Source organism: Podarcis tiliguerta (genome assembly GCF_965153285.1).
Source record: "Podarcis tiliguerta genome assembly, chromosome: 17".
In the NCBI taxonomy this organism is placed as follows: Eukaryota; Metazoa; Chordata; class Lepidosauria; order Squamata; family Lacertidae; genus Podarcis; species Podarcis tiliguerta.
The window spans coordinates 31756314-31780444 of NC_139550.1; the positions used below are offsets into that span (position 1 = coordinate 31756314).

The 24131-nt window shown below is 42.7% G+C and overlaps 1 protein-coding gene across 14 annotated transcripts in view; it reads right to left on the reverse strand.

Moving 5' to 3' along the window:
• NFIX (nuclear factor I X) overlaps positions 1–24131 on the reverse strand; it is a 251611-nt gene that overhangs the window by 115370 nt on the left and 112110 nt on the right. For 11 of the 14 annotated variants that reach the window (XM_083420214.1, XM_083420212.1, XM_083420207.1 and 8 more), the window contains one exon: positions 16870–17401. In XM_083420214.1, the coding sequence (XP_083276340.1) occupies positions 16870–17401 (532 nt within the window). Of the gene's footprint in view, positions 1–16869; positions 17402–17968; positions 18802–24131 lie in introns of those variants that run through there. The other 3 variants (XM_083420209.1, XM_083420206.1, XM_083420202.1) reach the window with 3 other exon arrangements.

Here is a 24131-nt window from a genome sequence, read left to right on the forward strand (position 1 = left end):
CAGTTTCAAAAGGCCATCAAACACACATCGCAGCTTCTCCAATCCTGATTACTACTCCAAAAACAGCTTTTTCCTGTTTAGAAAGGGAAACTGGGTAAATCTTACACAGGTGTGCAAACAGTATATCATTCAGCCCTCTTGCCACCTTCAGACTACAAATGTTCAGCACATCAAATACCCAGGGCAAACTTGTGGTGTATCTCTGGGCCAGTCTGTAAAGAGTTAACGGACAAGTTATTTTCTTGAGACACAACCACTTGCCAAAGCCTCTTTTCCACAGTAGTCTCAACACACTTTTGTAAGCCTCAAACCTGTCCAGAGGGAGATGTGAAATAGCATCCCTGATAACAAAGAAACATAGGCTCATGCCTGGATCACGTCTCCCCGCCGGCTGGCTTCAAGGACCACCGCAGCATTACTGCTGGTGCCGCTCTCATGGTTCTCAATATCTCCAGCAATGGCCAGGTATGTGAAACAGGTAAATGTGATAAAAGAAAACCCTGCTTTTCTGCTCCCCGCTGCATTCCTGCCCAAAGCTAGAATACAGTCTACAAGCCCCCAAACCCTATTCTATTTGGCTTAATCTACTGATCCAATTGCTTTCTTTTAAAGCCAAAATCCCCCTTATTCCATCCTACCACAACAAATTTCCTCCAAGTACTAAAAAAGGGTCCCTCTCCCACATTACCATGCTTTATTTTCAATTCAAACAGAAACCAAACCTTCAATGCATTATTATGTTATGAACTGATGGTACAATACTGTTGCACCTATCAGGCATTATTCATAAAAAAACACCCCATCAAATAATAATGAGTGGTGCCATTGTCATTATCATCCTAGCAGCAAGCAGCACTGATTTCAATCCTAGGAAATCCCGTTTTCCTGCAGAAGAAGCCGGGTGTAGGGGAGGGTGGCTTCCCCCTCCCCCCTTTCTAATGGCATTATTTTAACACAAGCATAAGAGGATTTCATATTTTTTTCCAGGGCTCTATGCAAAACAGCTGTCTAAAAGTGAGAAGCCAAGTCAAAACTTATTTTTCCCCTGTAACAGTGCCAAGATTTAAGAACCGGGGGGGGGGGGGGGGTTGAAGCAGAGAGAGAACTCATGTATTTGGGAAGTCTTTTTGGAATTTGGATTCCAAAGACGAGTTTGTTGAAGCGGTAATTCCACGGCAGTTGTTTTTCCGCAGGAATCACAAAATGGTGGCACTGGCTTTTCAAACGGCTGCTGGTTTTTCATTCAAGATGTCTGATGCCATAAAAAAAAAGCCAAAATAAAAATGCGAGTATTTAAATTTGAAAGCCTCCTCCTCATTCTGTCCACCCAAATATCAAATCCCAAGATACTGTTCCAATTCAATCATCCTCAATAAGGATAAAAAAGAGGAAATTTCATATAATTCTTGCACTGAATCTGCCTATTTTAAATTTAATCCACCAAGCTCTGTTGCCTCACAGCATCTATTAACTTCAATAGTACCAAAACAGAAGACTAACATAAGCCCCACTCAGGTTGGGAGAGTGCAAATAATTGGAGCCCCTTTTAAAGACACAGTGCATCAAAAATCTCTCTGTCTTTCAGCAACCACACGCTAGTTTTAGATGGGAGTCACGAGTATTTTTGTGAATTTTCGCTATATAGCATATCTATGAGCTTGAGGCAGCATACATGGTATATACTGCCACTGCTCCCCCTTCCCTCGCCACACACACAATTTTCTCTGCACAGTGCCCTGTGAGATAAGCCAAGCTTTTCCCGTGCCTAAATAACACGGATCCAAGGGGTTTTATGCTTGCCCAGCCACTGTCTCCGAAAAAAACGGCTCTTTACTGCTGAATCAGAGCAAACGTCCAATTCTGTAGTAAAGAACAGGCTTCCCCAGGGGAAAGTGGTATGGAAAGTGGAGGTGTGGAGGAGCCCCGAGTGGGGATATGAATCAGTTTCCCCAATCATAGTTGCATACACACCATATATGTAAAGCGCACACACACACACACAAGAATCCTGAGAACTGTAGATTGTTAAGGGTGCTGGAAACTGTAGCTCTGTGAAGGGTAACCTCCACTTCCCAATAAAGATCTCCCCATTACTGAAAACTCAAAAAAGAATTAAGCAAACAATTCTGGGGGAAATTCTCCCACCTGGACTCCAAATAAATGTTATGAAGGCATTGTGGAAGCATTTCCTTTACAATGTGAAAACTTGTATGGGAAATTATCAGAGTCCAGAAATATTCTACAAAAAACCAAATAGGTACACCTCATTTTTCAGCTCAGGAGCAAGTCCATCCTAATGTAGCAAAGGCCAGATAGGGCTCCCTGCATCCTGTGGGAGTTTATTGTAGAATGAGTGGTGCCCAATTTTTATTTTTTTTATTTTTTGCATCATCCACGTGGTGTCATCGTCAACAAAATGCCAGCCTATAGCTTTTTCTCATTCAATCCAGATTTACCCATTCCATTTAAAATGTAGTAAGTAAAAATAATCAGTTGTACACCCGCAATCACTGCTAGTATGGATGATCATGAGAGCATTTTTTTAAAGGGTTGTTTGTCAAATGTGTGGTGATGTTTCACTGGGTGACCTAAAATTCTGCACCCCTTCTTCCATTTGCTCCTCATCTGGGCACAACCTAGCGATTGATGTTGGCCCAAACAATATGAGTGTGCCTATTTCTGCCAATTGCCACCTGCAGAAGACATGTTTGAATATCAGCAGCCAGGTTTTGATGAGCTGTTGTCAAGCTGGGAGCAGGGATTCAGTCAGCAGTAACTCCCAAGGTGTCAGTGAAGTTAACTCTTTATTCAAAGAAACAAAACAGCTCAGGCCTAGTGAGCACAGTAACCCTTCCCAGTAGGTCTTGCCCCAATGAGGCAGTTGTGAGGATTGTGAGGACCTTCCCATAGCTCCCTATGTCTCTTCCTCCTCCAGGTCCTTCCCAAGCGGCATAAGACTATGTGTCTTGTCTGTCTTTCCTCTGCCCTCTTTATACCTCCTCAGAGAGGAGGGGAGCTGGTCAAAGCAGGAGGGGGAGACTTCCTGGCTTCTTCAGCAGTCTACCTCCCCTCTGCCTCTTGACACCCTCAGCCCACCCCACCCCTGTCTGCTTCTGCCTCCAATTCTGGACTGCTTTCCACCACAACCTCTTCCTGCTCACTAAACCCTGTTACCTCTTCAGCTTCTGACACCTCCTCCTCCCAGTCTGCTCCCTTTTCTCCCTCTGACTACGCATCATCTTCCAACCACCAATTCCCTAGCTCTGAGTCTTCTTTCCTTGAGGTTTCCCCACCTGGTGCCTCCTACCGCTCCTCTACATCCAGCCACTCCATGACAGCTGCTCTCACAAAATCTCCACACAGTACATATGCAGGTTTACTCCTTGGAGACTGTAACTGCAGTACACATACGGGCTTAAAAAAAATACGCAGGACTTGTGGAAGACCACTGTACCATGCTTGTGCAAATCTGAAGTCAGGCAAGTATCAGTCCTGAGCAAAACCACAGTATTGTTGTTGGTTTTACCTAATGGTAACATTGTCCCTACCACCACCACACAAAAAAGGTACAAGCCTCCATTCTGTGAAGCACAATTAACTAAGGCTGGTAATGTTTGCTTTTCCGCTCTTCCCCACATTCTGGGATTTATTTATTTATTAATTAAAAAGGTATGCACACAGAGATACAGAAATACCTGTGCACATGCCAAGAAAGATAAAAGGGAAGTTGGGGAGTAGTGATTTAGGGAAGGGATAAAATAAAAATCACCACCCCAGATACATTCCAGAAAGCTATGCCCACTAGTGTGAGCAGCAAGCTATGGAATAGCAATGACTATGGTGGCTGAAAAACACAAGAGTGTGTGCATGCTTGTGTGCCAACTGAGCACACATTAAAAAACGCATCTGAACAATCCATTTGCAAGATAAGTCTGTTTTTGAATCAAACCATTCTAGACCAACCTTGGCTGCAGCCAGACACTGCGCTAAACAATAGTTTAGCAAAGTGTGAACAGCCCTGGTCTCCTTCTAGCTTGTTGACTCCCCTCTTCCTCTTCCCACATGCTGAAGAGTTCACTTTTTCTTAACTGTGATTTGCCATTTCACCCAGAAGCAACAAATTGTGATTTATCTTAACCTTAACTAGGGTTAATGTCAAATAAACCAATTTCAATCCGTGGTTTCTGAAGCTGGCTTGTTTAAACTAGATTAGCCACAGTTCTAGGTTCTATATGCTGGGCAAGCTGTGGTTAGGCAAAAGTGAAAGTTTTTAAATTCCACTTCCTCCAGCTGCATGGAGGAGATGGGAGCACACAAGCCCAGGAGGATGCTAGGCTCATTCATGTTCTGCAACTCCATAGTTTAGCTTGATGTCTGAATGCAGCTACTATCTAACTATGTCCAGCCTTGGTCAGAGGTCTTGCCTAGCCCTGCCACTTAAGGGCCTCCCCAGATGTCCTTTTTATTGCACATTCATAAAGCTTTGTGCTTATCATGCCATTGGAGCAATAATGTGCAATCCTGCTTTCAATACTATCTCACCTGCAAAATAAAAAAATTCCTTCCAGTAGCACCTTAGAGACCAACTAAGTTTGTTATTGGTATGAGCTTTCGTGTGCATGCACATGAAAGCTCATACCAATAACAAACTTAGTTGGTCTCTAAGGTGCTACTGGAAGGAATTTTTTTATTTTGTTTCGACTATGGCAGACTGACACAGCTACCTACCTGTAACTCACCTGCAAAATGTTTGGGGCAGTCATACTGCCGTATTTCCAATCAGTGCATATCCCATGACTTCCTGCTTTTCATGCCACCAATGTTCGGGGGGGGTTGGGGGGTTGGTCCCACTTTTGTTGTGCTATAGCCACTCCAGACAGCAATAATGTGGTAGCACGGGGGGTGGGGGGGTGGGAGTCATCACAGAACTAATAAATAGGATAAATCCACCAACAATGCACTTTTACTGTGTCAAGCTCATGTTGCAGAATGCACCCCCAATAAAACATAAAGGAGAGTCTCTTAGTGCCTTTTAACTGGATATATCTGGGATGAAACCTGACTGAACTTTTGTGCATGCAAAAGAGGTGTTCATTTATAAGGCAGCTGGAAACTCATAACCCAACTGAAGACTTGTGGAGGGGGAGAAGCTTAAGACTAACCAGATATGATGATGCCATCTTTCATGGGTCTGCCCATATAAAGCAGGGGGGGTGGGGGGTGTCATACTTTAATAGCAAAGAAGCATTCAGGGAAGGGAAGGGTTGCTGAACCCTCCCCATTCCTGCATCTCACAATAGATTTGCTCCAGGTATTTTTCTCCACTGCTTAAGTCCAGTATCAGAAGCGAGACAGCAAGGGAGAAAATAGCTACAGCAAAACAGTGAAGGGGTGTAAGGCATGTGAGGGGGCAAGGTTCAATGCCTTTCTTACACCCCCCCCCCCTTTTAAAGTTAAAGTAAGGTGCACACCTCAGCTTTATATGTGAATGAATGGCACATAAAAAAGGCCTCAGCCACATCTACTTTGAACCTCGATCTTAAATCTTAGCTAATCTGCCATCATGAGCCAAGGTAGATGCTTGTGTCATTATGTCAATGTACTTCATATCACAAATATTCCAACAAGTTCCTCCATCAGAAATACCGTCTCCCTAACCAAGAATAGGTGACAGGCACAGTTAGTAGAAAATAAGGACTATAATGGCAAATGATAATAAACCAGGACTGCTTTCAGTTTAGCACAATAAACATCCATTACAACCCAGCATCTCCAACCAGCTGTGTATCTAGCCCCATGACCTGACCCCAACTCTCCAAGATGAAAACGTTGTCATGCCACAGCTACCCAACAATCCCTAGCAGTTGGCAACACAATTTTTTTGTACTTGAAATTTGTGAAAATTGCTGTGCTGCACACCCTTTCTCGTAACTGATTCAGAAATTGTTTTTCCCTATTATCCTGAATATCCTGGGTTAATTCAAAAATACCCTCCTGACACTATGGCATAGCAGGTAAAGTCTGGAATGAGTAAGTGATCTTGAATAATAATCCAGTATGTTAATTCTTAAATCACAGAATCTTTCATGAAGTTGGAACACAGTTCCATGGCATGTCCCCAATGCCCACTGATTTCAAAAGGACTTCTGCAAGTCTGACTGTACTTTCTGAGAATAGGTAGCTAACCTGTAGCTCTCCTGATGTTGTTGGATATCAACTCCCATTAGCTGCAGCTGATGATGGGAGTTGTGCTCCCACAAAACCTGCAAGGCCACAAGTTAGGCACCCCTGTTCTAAGATTTCAGGTCTTCCAGGGGATTATACTGTTGACTACCTTGGTTCCATAAGATAAGGTGAGCTAGACAGTCAAATAAATTAGAAAAATAAATGTTAACAATTGCTGTTTTAAGACAAGCAAACCGGTGATAAACTGACTAATCAATTAGCTGCTTTTGCAGGATTTGTATTGTTGCCTTAGTTGTGAAATGTTCGAGACCCCACCCTTCCTCCCTAAGCCCTAAATCCCAGATTTCAGACAGATGTATTCTAGGAGGATATTGGAGGGTGGAGCAACAACACAGCTGCTATCACCCTCCTCCCTCCAAACCATACAACCCACAGACAAAGGCAGCAAAAGCTGCTCTCCTCTTTCCTAAAAGCATTCTCCTCTTCCCCTTGACCCGCCTGCCAGATCACTGAAATGGGGAGGCCATGAGACAGAGCCTGTGCATGGATGTTTGCAAGTTATCCTGTCCTGACCCTGGATGGAACTGGTGAAGCAGAGAGGAAGCAGGAAGGAAGAGACATAGTCACTCCCTGACCCCATATCCCCTCTCCCCCACCCACCCCCATCGCCAAAGGGCCAAATTCCACCCTGTGGGGATGGAATTCTGTCCCTAAATGGGAGGCCCCATCATGTCTTGGTACAGTGGCTCTACTGAGATCAGCTCACACATAGCCAGTCTTCCTCCTCCCTTGGAAAATGAAGCAAACAAGAACTAAAATAAGGCTTTTGTGGCATTCTGTTGACATGATTGGATCCAGTGAAAGGACCTTTCAAATCAGATACCTGCGCAGAGAAACAAAGTGAAAAATCACTGGGCATCAGGCTTTGAGAGTTTTCACACCAGATTTTTTTTTTAGATTTGACCCTGCCCAGTGCAGAAAATCCCAAATAACTTCCAATTCCTAGCACAGGTGCGGGGAAGATTTGACCCTCCTGATGCTGCTGAACTGCAAACTCCCTTCAGCCCCAGCCAGTATGGCCAATGGCCAGTGATGGTGAGAACCCAGAGGACCATGGCTATCCTAGAACAGTGCAGTATAAATTTGGAAGAGACAAGCTACTCCTCCCATGTGCCAAAGGTTTAAATGATTCCATGGCCACCATGTGCTCTGCTTTTCAACAAAGCTGGTACTGGTCTAGATGCCTCTCCATATAATGGTTACTTGTGAAATTAAGTTTATGCAGGAATATAAACCACATGTGAGTAAGGTATCTGTGTGTGCCTTACTTTACAGAGAATAATATTCTTTTTGAAGGGTTGTCAGAGGACAGCCCTCTTGGGGTACCGTCTAACCCAATGATTCAATATTTGAAGGTGCATCTGGTTCCAAGTTCTATTTAAAGATAGAGAACCCCAAGAAGGGAGAGGAGGGGCCTTGAGCTGGCCCGTCAACAGTCAGCACCTAGACAATAGATTGAGAGGGCAAACAGGTCACCCACTAAGGTGAAATGCCTTGCATTTCTATTTAAATTATAGTAATTATTTCTAAATGCGCATCTGTGCATATAAATTAGCATGTGCAAATTTTATACAAACCTGGGTCCTCTTTTGTCCTCTTTTTTGGTGAAGAATTACCACGTCAGCAGCAAATTGTAATATGAGCCAAGTTAAGACACTCAGCACACATTAAATTGAGGGGTTTTTGTGAGTGAAAGAGGCTACCTCCCTGCACCCCCACCCCCATGGTCCAGTTTGCTGAAACCTTTGGAGGTTTGGAATACATAAAGGAGGTGCAAGATGATCAGGTAACACTGTGTGTGGCAAAAGAAAAGCCCACTCTACAGGTGGAACTACAGTTCCTTTGATGTAGAAAGTGTGGGGAAAGAGTGTGATATGTTTAACTCCAGGGAAACACTCAATTCACATATGCCATTTGTAGCACTTTAGCTGATGACTTTTATATTTTGAAATACTGGTTTTGTATGGTCACTTGTTAGCCACCCTGAATTCCTTGAAAATTCCTAAGAAATGAGATATTCATTTTTAAGGACTAACAATAACACAATTGGCATGAATATGAGAAAAAGACAGAAATGAAATTTTAAAGACGCTTGCATTCAGCTTTTAAATCAATTGATAGTTATGCAGGAACAGAGATTTACCATCATATTTCAACTCCCTCCCCTCAACCACTCTGCAAAGAGGTTCACACTTTAATTCCTGGAGAGAAAAGCAATCTTCAGAGCAAGGTGGAAAATGACATTAAGTCCACATTTACACCATGCATTTAAAGCACCATAAAACCACTATAAACAGTCAGGGCTCCCTGAAAGGAGTTCTGGGCTGCAGTTTGTTAAGGATGCTTAAGTGTGCTAGAAAACCCCTATTCCCCTCACAGAGCTACAATTCTCGGAGTGGTTTAATAATCAATTAATCACAGGAACTCTGGGAAATGCAGCTCTGAGAAGGAAATAGGGGTCTCGTAACAGCTCTCAGCACCCACAAGAAACTGAAGCTCCTAGAATTCTTTGGGGGAAGCCATGACCATTTAAACTGGCATCATATAGGAGGTAAATGTGGCCTAAGAACCAGGAAAGTTCCTGATCTGCAATACCCTGCCCCTATTTATCACAGGCGGCATCTTGTGCCTGATGCCAGCCACGGCTAACAGGGTGGAAGTTCAGAAGCCTCAACCTGATGTCATGCATGATTCCTGGAAGGAGGCATACAAGGCAGTTGCAGCATCTCCAGGCACTGGCACTGGGGAGAGGAGATGGGGCAGAGAAAAATCTGTCCAGAGCGTGGGGGATGGGAAAGATGCCCAGATTACCTAGCTGAATCTTTCTTCCTCTGCCTACTGCCAAAGTAGAAAGCAACTTATTGCACCTGGGGGACTCTGAATTAGTTCATCATGGGTGGAGTTTTTCAAAACAGATAACTGAACTAGGAGTGAGAATTCTTTTTAATCTAATACTGTTTGACATATTATCCAAGGATCTCAAAGGTGAGCAAGGAGATTCACGGTGAGCCAACAGCTTTGCTGAGTTGGGAAAAGAGCCAGCATTATGCATGGAAATCATACATGCCACCATTCTAACTCAGACTTTCTCAAGTGATGCTGGTAAAAAAAATTAATTTAAAAAAATATTCGTCTTAACCTCACTTTCTCAGCTAAGCACCATGCACTTCAGTATACACTCTTATTTCTCCTCTGATTCAGTAACCCGCTTTCTTTCCCAGAACCTAATCTAAGAGCACCTTTTATCCCTTGTCTAGCTACTGCTTTATGCACCTCTTTGCTTGTGTACGGTCAGGAGCTTTTCAAAGACTTAGGGGGTGGTATTGTGGAGCTTTCCACTTCACAATGGTCTGCAGACAAACTAGTCTGCAAGCTTCAGAGCAATACCAGATTAAATTCAAAACAATTCCCTGCTGAACAAACTGTACTACTGCAAGTGACATGGGTACCTTTTGGCATGACTATCATAGGTGCATGTAAATTGAATGTGATGATATGTGCTTCTGATATTGGCACCTGAACCAATGGCTTCAAGTTACATGAAAGGAGATTCCAACTAATCATCAGGAAGAACTTTCTGACAGTAAGAGATGTTTGACAATGGAACTGATTCCCTTGGAAGATGATAGACTCGCCTACACTGGAGGTTTTTAAGCAGAGCTTGGATGGCCATCTGTCACTGATGCTTTAGTTCAGATTCCTACATTGAATGGGGCTGGACTAGATGACCCTCTGGATCCCTTCCAACTGTATAATTCTATGAATCTCATACAAGTAGTGAGAGAGTAAATTGCACTTTCCATCATAACTTCAGGAGATCCAGTCCCATGGTTAAACAAGAAAGCAGGCAATAATCATATTGAACAGTACAGGAGAAGTACATGGGCCAAAATGTGGGCTCTGGCATGCCCAAATTATATCTGATAGTTTTACTGCCTTTTATTGCATATCTTGTTCCATGCGCTGGACTCTTTTAAAATGCCCTTCTCACATAGGACTCCATTATTAAAAGCAGAACACAGCATTTCATCCTAATTGAAAGGACAGACGGAATGCTCAGTGCATCATGTAGCCTTGCAACCATTTCCCCAAATTCATTACATGTGGAGTAAATAATGCATTATTGCCTTGACTCAAAATATGCCAGACTATCTTGCAAAGTCTGAAATGCTGGGGTAGCCCCCTTTGAACAGAGAAGACCGTGGGCAGGCTGCCTATCTTAAGAAGCTGGTTACTGTGGGCAAACAACAGACAACTGCTGCAGTGTTGTGGCTGAGAAAGAGCTGCATCTGAGAGGCTGCTGGTCCAAATGTAATCTCACCTGAAGGCTTAGCCTATCTCAGCCTCAGTCCTCTGTAAAGGGGGTATGTGAAGCGCTGCAAACAGTGTTTATGTACAGTAAGAAGTTCTATTACTATCTGGTGTGTGAAAGTCATTACCCACCTCCTTTTGAAATATGGGTAAAGGGGTAAGGGATCCAGGGATGCCCAGAACTCTTCCGAAAGCATTTCAAGAGGACATGCCTAACCAATATAGATCCTCAGTGCTGTGATATACCTCCTACCGTATATCAAATGGAATGGCTAAGGCTCACAGGCTGGCAAAAGTTGAAAAATGTGCTTAGTGTGTCCTTTCTAGAATCTCAGTCAAGCAAGCAGACACATGCAAATCCTTCCTATATGATGACACATTGTTCTATTGCATATGTGACCCACCTTGGCTCCATGACAGGTGGGACTTAAATGAATAATAAATTCATCAATAATGCAACCCGAGGGAGAAAAGCAAAAGAGGAAAGGATAGGCAGCCTTTATGCTGTGCACTCTTCATACGGCGCCAATACTGGACAGTGGAAAGAGGTCACTTCAACTTTTGCACCCCCAAACCACTCCATAACCTGAAAGTGTTTGATATCAAAGAGAAGTCCGGGGAGAAATCTGGCCATATTGATGGACAGCCCTTGATCAGACGACAAGAGCAGAGAATAAACGAAAGTTCCAAATGGCAGGAGCAAGGGGATACATGGTAGAAGTTGCAAACAGGGAGGGTTGCCAGACTTTGGATCTAGTAAAAGCACCTTCCTGTTTGCAAAGCATGCTTCTACTAATGGAGGCTGAGTTAGCTGTTGCATAGTCAGTGTCATTTACTAGACAGCTAATAACAAATGCTCCTAATGTGGCAATATAGAAGAGGCCGTTAGCAAGTAAATAATCACAAGCCATAGCTCTTTGCCTACCTTCACCAAAGGAAATAATAATATAACCAAACAAAAAAACCTCACACAAATATACACCCCTAAGAAGAAATAGTTCTTCTTTTTAAGTATTCTGAATCTAGAGATCTCTATTTGTGTAGCGTTTAAGGCTGTGTACAGAGCAAGCATGATGTAGTGGTTGGAGTGTCAGACTAGGCCCTGGGAGACCAGGGTTCGAATCCCCACTCAGCAATGAAGCTCACTGGGTGACTTTGGGCCAATCACTGCCTCTCAGCCTAACCTCCCTCACAGGGTTGTTGTGGAGATTTGAGCTCCTTAAATGCAATGCAATGCAACACAGTACAATAAAATAAAATAAACAATGCAGAAGTTTTCTATTCAGCTTTGCAGAGCTGTCATTTACTGCCATGCATATGTTTGTATGAGTCCATCCCAGGGGATAGTATTTGATCAAAGGGGTTTTGCAGGTTTTCAAGGGCTTCAACCTGTACCCCAGGAAAGCTTCAAGCTCCCAGAGGTCAGACTGACAAAGTTGAAAGAGAATCATAGAATTGTAAAATTAGAAGGGATCCGAAGGGTTATCTAGCCCAAGCCCCTGCAACGCAGGAATCTCAGCTAAGGTATTGTGACAGGTGGCCATCCAACCTCTGCTGAAAAAAATCTCCAAGGAAGGAGAATCCACCGCCTTCCAAGAAAGTCTGCTCCACTGTCAAACAGCTCTTCCTGATGTTTAGTTGGAATCTCCTTTTGTGTAACTTGAAGCCATTGGTTCAGGTGCTGCCCTCCGGAGCAGGAGAACAAGCTTGCTCCATCTTCCATGGAACAGCCTTGTAGATATTTGAAGATGGCTATCATGACTCCTCTCGGTCTCCTTGTCTCCAGACTAAACATACCCAATTCCCTCAACTGTTCTCATAAGGCTGTTTCCAGACCCTTGATCATCTTGGTCACCCTCTTCTGCACAGGTTCCAGAGAGGGAGACCGTTCCGCTCTTACTGAACCTATGGATGAGTGAACCTACTGCTGTGATTGTTATAAGCACCTATAAGATCATCCCTGTGGCGACTCATACCTTTGGAACAGTTTTAAAGGGGTTTTTTTAATTAAAAAAATTATTTTAGCAAGTGAAATAAAACATGCTCAATTGTATCTTCCATTTAGCTCTTTAAGAAGTGCATAGTTTCCCACAGAAGTAAAATTACCTTAATCAAAAATGGATTGCAATCAGTTATAGTAAAATGCATTATTTCACTGACTTGTGCAGTTCGTATCAAGAATCAGAAAATTGATTGAACAGGATTCCACAAACCCCTTTACGGGAATGATATCCCCTTGCCCTCTCCATTCTGTTTGCACATTTATCAGGCTTCCAATGCAGGATCAGGACTAGTGCACAAGTCATAGTAAGGGCGTGCTCAACTAGATGTGGCACAGAAGATGTGCAATCAGGATCTCCCGTGGCTTCTTTAAAATGTAACAGCAGCCGTGGGAGGGTCCTGAGTTGGATTGGGACCACTTTCCCCTTTTGGTTCCCCCAATTAAAATACCTCCTCCCTGTCCCCACTGCTTTTTGTTCTGTGGGGTGAAACAGAGAGAAATGAAGAGATTTGCATAGAGGTTTTTCTCCAACCCCCGCAAAAGCTAGAAGCTTGCATCATTTTTACAGCTGAAATGAGACATGTTAAAGACTTGTGATGAAGTTATGACAGTTGGCATTTCTGTCAGGCTGTTATCTACACATTATTATATTTTTCTAAAATTTCTCACTACATTTCTTAATAGGACTAAAGCTTTTGCTTAGATTGGGAGCCTATTAAGGCAGAAATTGTCATTTTTGATGTTTATAGCAATAGCTACATAGATAATACTGCCACCTTTTTAGGGTTGAACTTCACGCCATCTTAGCAAACACGTGTTCCCAAATCCACATTTGGCAAGATAATGCAAGTGTGGATTGCTCACAGATGAGTATTTGGGGCTGGGGGGGGGGGGGGAAGAGTATGGTTTACCAATCCAGTATCCATTGAACATACCCCAAGCCCACTCCCCAACTGGGATTTACTTCTGGATACTTCCGGTTTTGCAGCCTGGCTGCTGAAAAATCACTATTTAAAAAATAAAATCTAAAAACAGGTGGCAGCTGGGGAGAATCAAGGATAGATTCACAACAATTGTCTCCCCATTGGGGTATCCTTTTAATATAGAAAGGGGGATATTAAACTTTTAGATTACTAAATAAAATTATGAGGAAGCCATTGGACTAGGAATACTGTTTTCCTCATAAAATGGTAGTCCTGCTCATAAAACCAGCAAAAATCTAGATTTGTGGCCTAAAGCATTCATTGCTGTCCTCTCCTAAGAGTGATGGCAGAAGGACAAAAGCCAGGAGAAACAAAGCAGTATAGTGGAGGAAGTCTCGTTCAGGATTTATTTCACCTGGGCTTTAATTTCTAGGCACCAGTGCAGGATTAGCTTTGAAACTCAGGTAAGCTTTCAAACTGCAGAGTGTTTCTCCACTAGCCCAAGCAGTTGGGTTTTGGCAGGCACTTCTCACCCAGCAAGAACCTATGGATGAATTCTACTTCCTGTCTAACCACCACACCTCCACTTTGCCTTCATTGCTTTTACTCCTGGATCTGAAATTGAACAGAGGCAAAGCTGTAACCGTGTGACCTAGCATGCAGAATCATGGCCTGCAAAAATAAGCTTCGGCAGCTAGTCATCATGGCAGTCCCTTCACGAGGTTTGGGCACCCTGCTCCACGGGGTAGCCTGTGGTGCAGGGGGCAAAGGCATCTTCCAGGACGCAGCATTTTCAGGGGGCTGGCTGTACTGTTATGGGGAAGAAGGGGAAGGGGTATGAGACTCTGCCAGCACCGTTGCGCATGCTTAACTACGACTCTGACCCATTGTTTTTCACATCCAAGTACATAAATTAAAAGGAGGCCTTATAAATGAAGTTATGTTTCTTGCATAGGGTACTATTGTTAATAAAATTTAAAAATGGGATTAACCTTTTGTGACAGATCATCGCCATCACCACCACCAGGACACTGCTGATTATTTGTTATCTATTACAGTATAAGAACAGCAACAAAAATCACTCGTATGAAGAGCTCTTCTGATATCTTTTTCTATCTTGTAAGTGTGAATTTGGTTCTTCACTCTCATATGAGACTCTGTCGTTTGCCCTGTCCTTCTTCCTTACTATCTTCTACAGCGACAGAAAATATATTGCCAAATTCCTGAATGTTCAAAATATGACCCTGCAGCATTTCAGATGAAAAGGAATCCTACACAGATAACCCTAACCCAAAAAATAGCCTTGGGGCTGGATCACTTTCCTGAAGGTTTCACCGTGGCAACAGCCTGTACCGCCCCACCATGTGCATGTGCGTCCACATGCTCAAGAACAGAAGCATAAAATGAACACAATGGACAGTTCAGAGATCAAGTTACATTTTTTAACTGCCCAGTTGGTTGGTTTGCCAGCAACAAGGGAAAACTGCCTTAGTCACTATAATATAAATGCCAGAGATGATCCAGCTGGCTCATCTCACAAAGTTTGCCTAGCAGTTGCATGCTCAATTCAGTATTTAAGTGGTGATAAGTCTTTGGGACATTATGTCTCAGGTCTATATTAATAATGTAAATAATCTGGATAACTTTTTAAAACATTTTGTTTCTTTAACTTGTTTTAGCATGATTGAGTTTGCGGTCTTGTGGGTATCATTATGGGCTGAAAGACAGGTTAAAAATCTAGTAAGTGGAGGAATAAACAGACAGAAAGGTGCATACTTTCTTTGACACATACGGACCTGTGTTTGTAAGTGGAATATGTGCTAGATAGTGGTATGAACATGAGGTGGGATTTTGCATGCCCATGCTCAGATTCTGCATGTTTGTGCATGTGATAGAATTATGTGGCAGGCAGAAGGAAGGAAGGGGAATATCTCTGTGATAAGAATGTGCTGTATGTAAAATTGTCTAGGAAGGTCAGCGGGGGGGGGGGGGTGCTCTTTACTTTAAAAATAGGGGAAAGGGAAAGGAAGAGAATTTGTAGGAAAAGGAATAGGGGAATACTGTTTGCTACTTGCCCAGCCTGGACGTGCCCTGAGCTGTGCAGAATAGATGATAAAAGTGTGCCAGAAATGCCATCCGCAGGCGCTGTGGTGAACCTCCTGACATTGTCCAGAGGCTGCTGTATACATACTGGGTGGGCACATTCTAAAAAAGGAGAAAAGACTCCTGACAATATTATTAGACTGAAATTAAAGAAACACAAACTGTGCTGGGATACAGGAGGTGGCAAAGATAAGACTACTGAATTTAACATAGCCGAGATTTGCAGTTATTCTATATAGGGAAGGAAATGTGCAACTGGCAAAGAACTGGCAAAGAAGAAAACAAGCCTGATATCGGGCCTCTTACAACTTAGATGAAAATAAAAGAAAAAAGAAGTGAGAAATAGGAGAAGGAAGGAGAAACGTTTTTGGCTAAATTCATTTTCCTTAGAACTTGGTGCAGCAAAAGGTAAACGCACCATCACCCGGCTGCCAGCCCATTCGGATTTCAAAGTCTGCAGCAAATAGAGTGTACCTGGGGCAGAGGCTAAAAATTAACCAGTATTTTTTTAAGCTGGAAAGAAAACAAAATGAAAAGGGAGCCGAAATAAATATATAAGAAAACAAAATTAAATAAGAACATGTGTGCACAAACGTGCAGGCAGCGAGGGGGGGGGGGATGTTGAAGAAGAAGAAAAAGAGGCCACAGAAACAAAAGAAAAAGGGTTCTAAAATTCTCTTCCATAATCCCTTTCCCCTGAGAACCTTGTTCCTATGTGGGACAGCAGATGTGGAAAATTCAGTTTTATTGCTCTAATGCTGCTGTACAAAGCATAAAAATGTCCAGGAGTGTCTGTTTGTATGTTTGTAGTTTGCAAGCCGTGGGCACGTCGATATGCTAAATCAAGCCAACAAAAGAAATTGGGGTGGGGGGAGGGGAATCAAGCAAAGGAAACAAAAGCCTCACCTCAAGATAAGCACATTTCTTAATTCCAAATTCTAATAAAATTGAAGTCCTGTTCTCTCAAATAATCTGTCATTTACATAAATATTCTTATTCTGTACCACCCAGCCTGCGGGAAAAGGGGTTTTCTTCACCCTGGGAAAGTTACAGACATCGCAGGTAGGAGAGAAACAGGAAGTCAAGAAAGGCCACAGTAACTTTTTTCGAACTACTAAGTACAGTGGGGTCATCCCAGTGCATTTCCGAAGTTAGCAATTTGTTAATTACGGGTGAAAGGAAACACAGACATAGGAAAACACACACTTTGGGAAGGAAGCAACCATTTTAAAAATTAAAACACAAAATATAAAAACAGTGAGTGGTGTCGTTTGCATGACCTACCAGGAGTGTGAACAAAATACGCCAAGTAAAGATCCAGTTCTTTAATTGTGACTCCAATGTGGTGTGGCTGGACGCAAAGGCCCGGGTTTGAGCACTGCGGCGACTTGTATAGCCGCTCCCCGTCAGTACTTTCAAGAGGGATCCCTTTGAACAAGATGACCATAACTAGGTCCAGCCTCCAAACCTTGTCAGCCTGCCTCAGGCAGTCAATCCTGCGGATTTTGCCCTTCTGATCTGGGTTGGAGAGGACACAACACGGTGCTTTCTTGCCCGTGATGGTCAAGACGAAGTCCTCGCGAAATTCCGGGCGGATGTCCTTGCGCAGCTTGGCCAGCAGCCGGGATGCCCATTTCTGCTTGATCTCAGGCTTTTCACCAAGTAATTCGTCCTTCACAGCGCGCTCCTCATCCTTCGACATCCGCTTCTCATGCTTCTTAAAGTACTTTCGTTTCCGAGCTTGCAGGTTGAACCATGTGTAAGAAAACGCACGGACATGAGGAAGAAGAGCTTCAATGAAGGGGTGGAATTCATCCTGGGGAGAAAGGGCGAGAATAAAGGGTGCAAAACAAAAGAAGGGGGGAAAACGTTAGAATAAGAAAATAGGAAAGGGAGAAGAATCACCCTTAAAGCTGAAATTTGTATGTTAAATTGTATATATATATATATGCATACACAAACCGACAAAAATTAAGGGGAAAAATATGCAAGCCCAGAATACGATCCAACCCAGCAACAAGATAAAACACAACAGTAGAACAGGGATGCCAAGCAGGTATGTTGGGAGTGTGGAGGATTAACACTGTTTCCAGAATACCACCAGAAGATAAATTTGGAGATTAAAAAAAAAAATCAAGATAAGTTAATTGAATTAAAATTTGACTACCTTTAAAAATAAAAGTAATAAAGTTTGTTTGGAAATGTTGCAATTAAAGACAAAATTGGCTATGATCTCCCTTGCATGATACAATGCTCAGGATAATTTATATATACTCGATCAATTATTTTAGGAGGCTTTCTGACTTTATTTTTTAAGTAAAGATTTCCCTAAAGCTAAAAACATCCAAGAGAGAGGGGGAAAGTCAAAAATGGAAATAATTACCATTGCTCTGGCTCATCCCGGCGAAGCTAAGCCCCCGATTCAGAAATTCTGGGCTCAGAATTGCAGAGTGTGGAAGGGGGGTGCTATTGGGGCTGCGAGGTGGAAGAGGGAGGAGGGGAGAACAAGGAGGAAAGTAAAAAATATAAAAAGGAAGTGCACAGAAGAGTGCAGGATATTTCTTAAATTGGGTGGAAAACAATTGTTGGCTGCATTCTCCACTGCAAACTGTTAGCCAATTTTTTTTTTAAAAAAAGTCTTATTTAATAAAAACAGTGGGATAGCAAAAAAGGAGGATTAAAAATTGAAGAAAGCAGGTTAGGAATGGAAACATCAGCGAAGGACAAAAATAAATCAACATCACCACACACATACACACACAAAATATGTTTTCTTTAAAAAAAAAAAGGCAAATGTCTCTTAAGGATAATAATAATAATAATAATAATAATAATAATAATAATAATTGGAAGGATGAAGGGGAAAAATGAAAACAGGCAGAATAACAGCAAGTGATCAGGAGGGGGAGTTGAGAGGGGGGAAAGAATCTCTCTCAGCGTTGGCAAAAATGCAAAGATGCAACTTAGATGTGGCTCCCTCCGCCTGAGAACAGGGGCGATCGCAGGTCTAGGGGAAAAGGGACAGACTCCGCTCTGGAATCAGCTGTGATCGGCTGCTGGCAAAACCCAACTGCTGGGGTATGAGGGATTTTGTTGTTGTTGTTGTTTCCCCCCTTTTTTCCTTTCCCTTTTTCCTCTTAAACTCTCTTGCTCGCTTGCTTTCTCCTTTCATGCTCAGTCCCCAACCATTTGCCTGTGCCAATGCCAGCAGAAAAAAAAGAGAGAGAGAGAGAGGAGAAGGGATCCACCTATTTGGCAAGGAGACACATCGTGGAGCAGCCAATGGCTGCATCAAAGAGAAAGGGAGGTGGAGGGGGGGGAGGTTGGCGGAGAAGGAATCAGGGAGGGGGTGGCAGAGAGAGAGAGAGAGAGAGACTGTGCAGTTAAGAGATGGAAAACAATTTGCCAAATCGACAAGTTCATATCTAATGAATAAGCAAAGTCCAGCCGCAATGAAATTTTTATTGGCCAGCAGATTTTTGGCAAGGAGGTGACTGGCAAAATATTTTAAATAAATAAATATCATAGCATCCACCCACCTCTTCTCCCCCGCCCCAACCTCCAAAAAAAGACAGTCCCACAAGGCCTCAGAAAAAGCAGCTGTTCCATCTTTCTTTCTCTCTCAATCTCATTCTCTTTCCGTCCTCGCTGCCTTTCCAACTATTTGTACAAAAAAAGAGAAGAAAACCCTGAAAAATATTTCCCTCCAATTACAACTCTCTCTTTCAATATGCATGTGGTTAAGATATTGCCGCCCTACTTTTTTCTCAGTTCAGGTAGCATTAATTTAAAATGCATACAGATATTATTTCTTTGCAAGTTCCTGGTATTGCTACTCCTGGCCTCAGCAAACATCTTTGCTTTCCAAAACTAGGGTTTCAGTCAGCCCTATGAAGCCACTTCCTTATTTTCTGCAATTTTCACCCCGATATTTGCCAAAAAATTAATAATACATGCAGATTAGAGCAAACGGACCAGCATCACAATATGAAGTTATTCACCTAAACCAAATCCTTATTCCCTCTATTAAAATTTTATTTTAAAATGGCAAAGCTTAAAATGCATTGTTTTGAAAGTTTAAATAGCTAATTTCATCTATTTCATTCCAACATTCACTTTTTTGTTGCTTATTATTGCTTCGTGCCACATGCGCAACTAAAAGGGCATCAGAAAACATGACTGTGGGGGGGGGGACTAAAATAATTAATTTTGAGGGGAAAGAATAAGTACATAAAAAAGTAAGAAAAGTATGACGACCAGAGAAAAAGAACGGTGGTGCATAAAACAGGAAAGCAAACAGGTAATTAAAAAAGGCACACGCGAGAAAAGCTAAATTGTAAAAATGGTAGGATTTTAAAAAGAAAAGGAATGAAGAGACGCGAGAAAAAATAAAAGGCTTGCATTGGGGAGTAAAGAAAAGGGTATGGCCTTGGGGTGCTTTTGCTGGACTTTTCTAAGTTCCGTCCTCAAGGAATTGGGCACAGAGAAGGCTGTGAGGCAACAATAGCCGAACTCACAGTTGCTTTATTAGAAGACAGCTCTGCTTGCTTGCTTGCTTCCTCTAATTCAGCCCATCCATGCACAAAGCGCCTTACCACCCGCAACCTCCCAATATCACAGAGCAGAGACAGAGAGGTTTGCATCAAAGAGGGTGAATTCACAGACAAATCAGGGCTCTAGTACCACCAGAGAAAAAGAGGCCATATACGCCTCCTTGAAGCACCATCAGATACTCTGAGCACCTCTAACCCTGACTTCGCTCGCAGGGCTGCCACCCTTATTCCTGCAGCACCCTCGACAAGCCGAACGCTCCGGTGGGGTGCGCGGAGATGGCACAAAAGACAGACCTACGCCGAGCATTTGCCTACTGCCCACTGCCAGCTCCAGGCCTTGCTGCCAGCTTTCCAGCAACTAAGCAGGCAGCTAAATCAGAGCTCTCGGATTTGTGCTCGCAAATTGCAGGGTGGAGGCTTTCCCCCGCCATAACTCGTTTGGCTGGAGATGGGGGGGGGGGGATAATACTGTTTTTCTCTCCCTCAACCCTCTCCCGCCACTTCGCAAATCTGGCACAGGTCAGCCTGAGATACATTAAAAGCAGGATACGGGGCCCTCCAAACCTCTTGCCGCTCATAAATATGTTGTCTGCTTGAGAAAAACACAGGCCTCCCCACACCTCTCCATGACCTTGGCGACAAACCCCCAGAGGACTGTAGACAAAGGTGATCTGTCCGCAGCTGTGTTAGGTAATACCTGAGCCTGCCCCCTTCCCCTCCATCAGGCAGATTAAAGGTGGGTGCGCAGGCAGGCAGTTGAGGTGGAAGAGTTCCATCCCGACACAAAAGCTCGGAGATTATTTTTCTATATCTGTGTCAAGAGGGGGGAGGGTGCAAGTCGAAGCTCAAGAAAGTAGAATAAAAGAGATAAAAGGGGAAACGAACTTGTGCCCTTCTCCCCCCACTCCACTCCCCCCCAAAAAAACATTTTCGAAGTCTGCCATTGAAATTCAAAACTCATTTGAAATTCTCACTTCCTTGTTACCTGGGAATATACAGGTTCCCAGGTTGTTTTTTTAGGCCCGGGATCCATCCTTTACAAAGGACTGCATGACCTTCAAAACTTTTAAACTAAATCTAATGTACGTTTTTAAAACAAGAAGCAAGCTTTGGTGTGGAACGAAACTACAGTATAATCAGAGTCTTTACACTCTTGGAAAGGTTCGGGGGGTGGACATCATAGCAAATTAATATTAATTCAATTCACACTAACTTTATAGCATGAGGTGCTATGAAGACTAGACTATGAAGAACATTAAGAAGAATGAAGAAAACAGAATGAAGAGCAAAACAAAGGAAAAAATCACCCACTTCTGTCACTACTACCCGTAGCTTTCCTTTTCTTGTGATCAGAAGCGCTCAGTGTACAAGACAGAGGTACGAAAGTACAGCTGCTTTGTCAAGGTCAGGTGGCACTCAACAAATACAAAACTCAGGACTTGTATCAAGATGCTATATTTAAAAGCAGCAACAGCAACAATAACAAACAACAACAACATTACTCTAATTGCCTTAAGAGTTTTCTAGTCTTGATAGGCCTTTTTCACAGAACAGCAATATTTTTACACACTTTCAGGGCTGGCTAGGAAGCTGAACAGTACAATCCGATTTTCACCTAGCACCTCCAAGACAAGAAATGGACTCCTAGGGCACACCTCTTGGACTGCACATGGATTTACTGATACCGTTGAAAATATTGTCACCCCAAGAGACCACTTGGGCTGCTTGTGCACTTGGGCTGGCATAGACAAGTGTCCGTTTACAATACGACGATTGTCACAGCAGAAAAGCTCAACATTCTTGACACATGCATTGAACTAGCATATAAGATAATCAGTGTATTATGGCAGAATTGGGCATCTATGGAATTATCTGAAGTAAGTTGCAAATGGAATTCCACAAAAGACAGGAAAGCCGCTGTTATATGGAACAGGTTTTAATTCCTTTTAAAAAACCCACAACCTCATAAATTCAACAGCCGTGCTGGTTCTGCTAGAGGTTTGTTGAAATACCGGTGTAGGTACTTGCTATTTAAGAAAAGTAACACAGAGGGATGACAACAGAAACAATGGACAGGTTGTCGAGCATCCCCACCCATTCCTAGCGATAGCAATGGGAGTGCTGAATGCCCAACACCGAAAACCAGCAATTCATTTAGGAGCATTTATTATAGGCACCTTTGAGAACGCACACTTTAGGACAGCCGTACTAGGCAGATTCACTCCATTCCAAAAGCAAAGCCCGAGTCTGAGCTTTCTAGGATTCAGTTTATAATGGGATCAAACCACCGCTCGCAATTACGATGCAAGCTTGATTCCTTTCCGTGAGACGTGTGGTCATCTGGGTTCAGTTTTCAATGCAGAAAATTATGAACCTAGGAAGGTTTACCCTGTTGCGACTAATGAACAAACATTATTTTAATATTTATTTTTAGCGTTTTGTAGGTTAAAGCTCTGCACAAATAACCTGAAATGAATAGTATTTTAGGAAAACATCTCTTGTCTCTAAGGCAAATCAATAAATAAACAGGGGAGGGAGAAGTAGAGGCATGTAGGAAAGATATGGAAACACCTGCCATTAGTAGAGGGGGGAAAGGGGTAGTGGGGGGAAGAAGGGAAGAAAATATGCTGATGGAAAGACAGGTTAAAGGAAGGAAGTGAGAATGAAGGAAGTAAAGATTTAAGAGATTCAAATGAAGAAGAAAATTTCACGGCCAAGTATGGCTCTCTCCAACTAGATGTGGGTTGCATATACCCCCTCACAAAAATACCACCATCTCTTTGTTCTCACAATATAAGGCAACTCTTCTCTCTTCATCAGTTCCAGATTCATTAACAAAGTATGATGCTAAAGTGGAGAAGTTCTTAAGAACGTTGTCTGAGAAAGAGCTTTTTGCTCTCTTCCTCTCGAAGCAAGGAATTTTGAGGGGTGGGTAGAGACTCCCAAGTCTTGTAGAGAGCTTATGAGTTTTAATTACTTCAAGTCAAAACTTTCTAACTCTGGGCCTCCCCCCCTTTTTTTTTAATGGTCTGCTCGTTTTGGGGAGTCTCTCTCCTTCTCACTTTCACTCTTGTTCAGCAATAGGAGCACCGTGTAAAGCTTTCTTGGGGTTGTCATAGAAACAGTCAGTAGCACCCTGGCAAACTACATCCCTAGTGAATGAATAGCACATAAATTTCTACCCTCCACAGGGCTAGTGAGACCTGCAACGTATTAGCCTGTGGCTTGCCCCTGCTGAACCCCCATCCCCGAGTGCCAAAATAATAATGCTTTGGCCAACAATGAGTCAGTAGGATTTTGTGTCCAGCTTGGCCCAGCTCCAGAGACTGTAATATGGGGTACAGAATTTGAGGGGGATGCATCTTGCCTTTCCATTATTATAAAGAGTTATGAAATACAAGATTTCGCAACACAAACTGTGATTTAAGTAGAGTTCTATAAAAACATGCCCAACCACAACTGAGATTTCAAGGAAACAAAATCCACTAGAAGCAAACAACAGCTTCAGCCGTGGGTTAGGGCAATTAGACTCCTCCTCATCATTGCCACAAATAGACAGAAATAGACTCCCGATTATAGACTTTAAAAAAAAGATTTTCATGTTGCGCTCTTGCCTCTGACACAGATTTCCATAATCAGAATGCCAGCCCAAACCAATCCAAATGATGCATCAAATATACCCTATTTAAACCACCCCCAAAATTAGATAAAATTCATTTTCACAACCAGATGAAATATTTGTGCACTCAGATCCTCATTTTGCATATTACTATACACAATAAAAACCTACAGATGACTATAAGTCTATGTAATAGTTATATCACTTTGATTCTCGTCTTCATTCTTCAGAGTTAACACACAGCGTCTGCCTGAAAAGTTTTTCCCTCTCTGACCTGATTTAGCACAAACAAGAGAAAACTGTGCGGCAGACTCAACGTCCTAACGAACTTGAGTTAATTAATGCTAGGAAAGAAAGAAGCTCCCTCTCAGCCT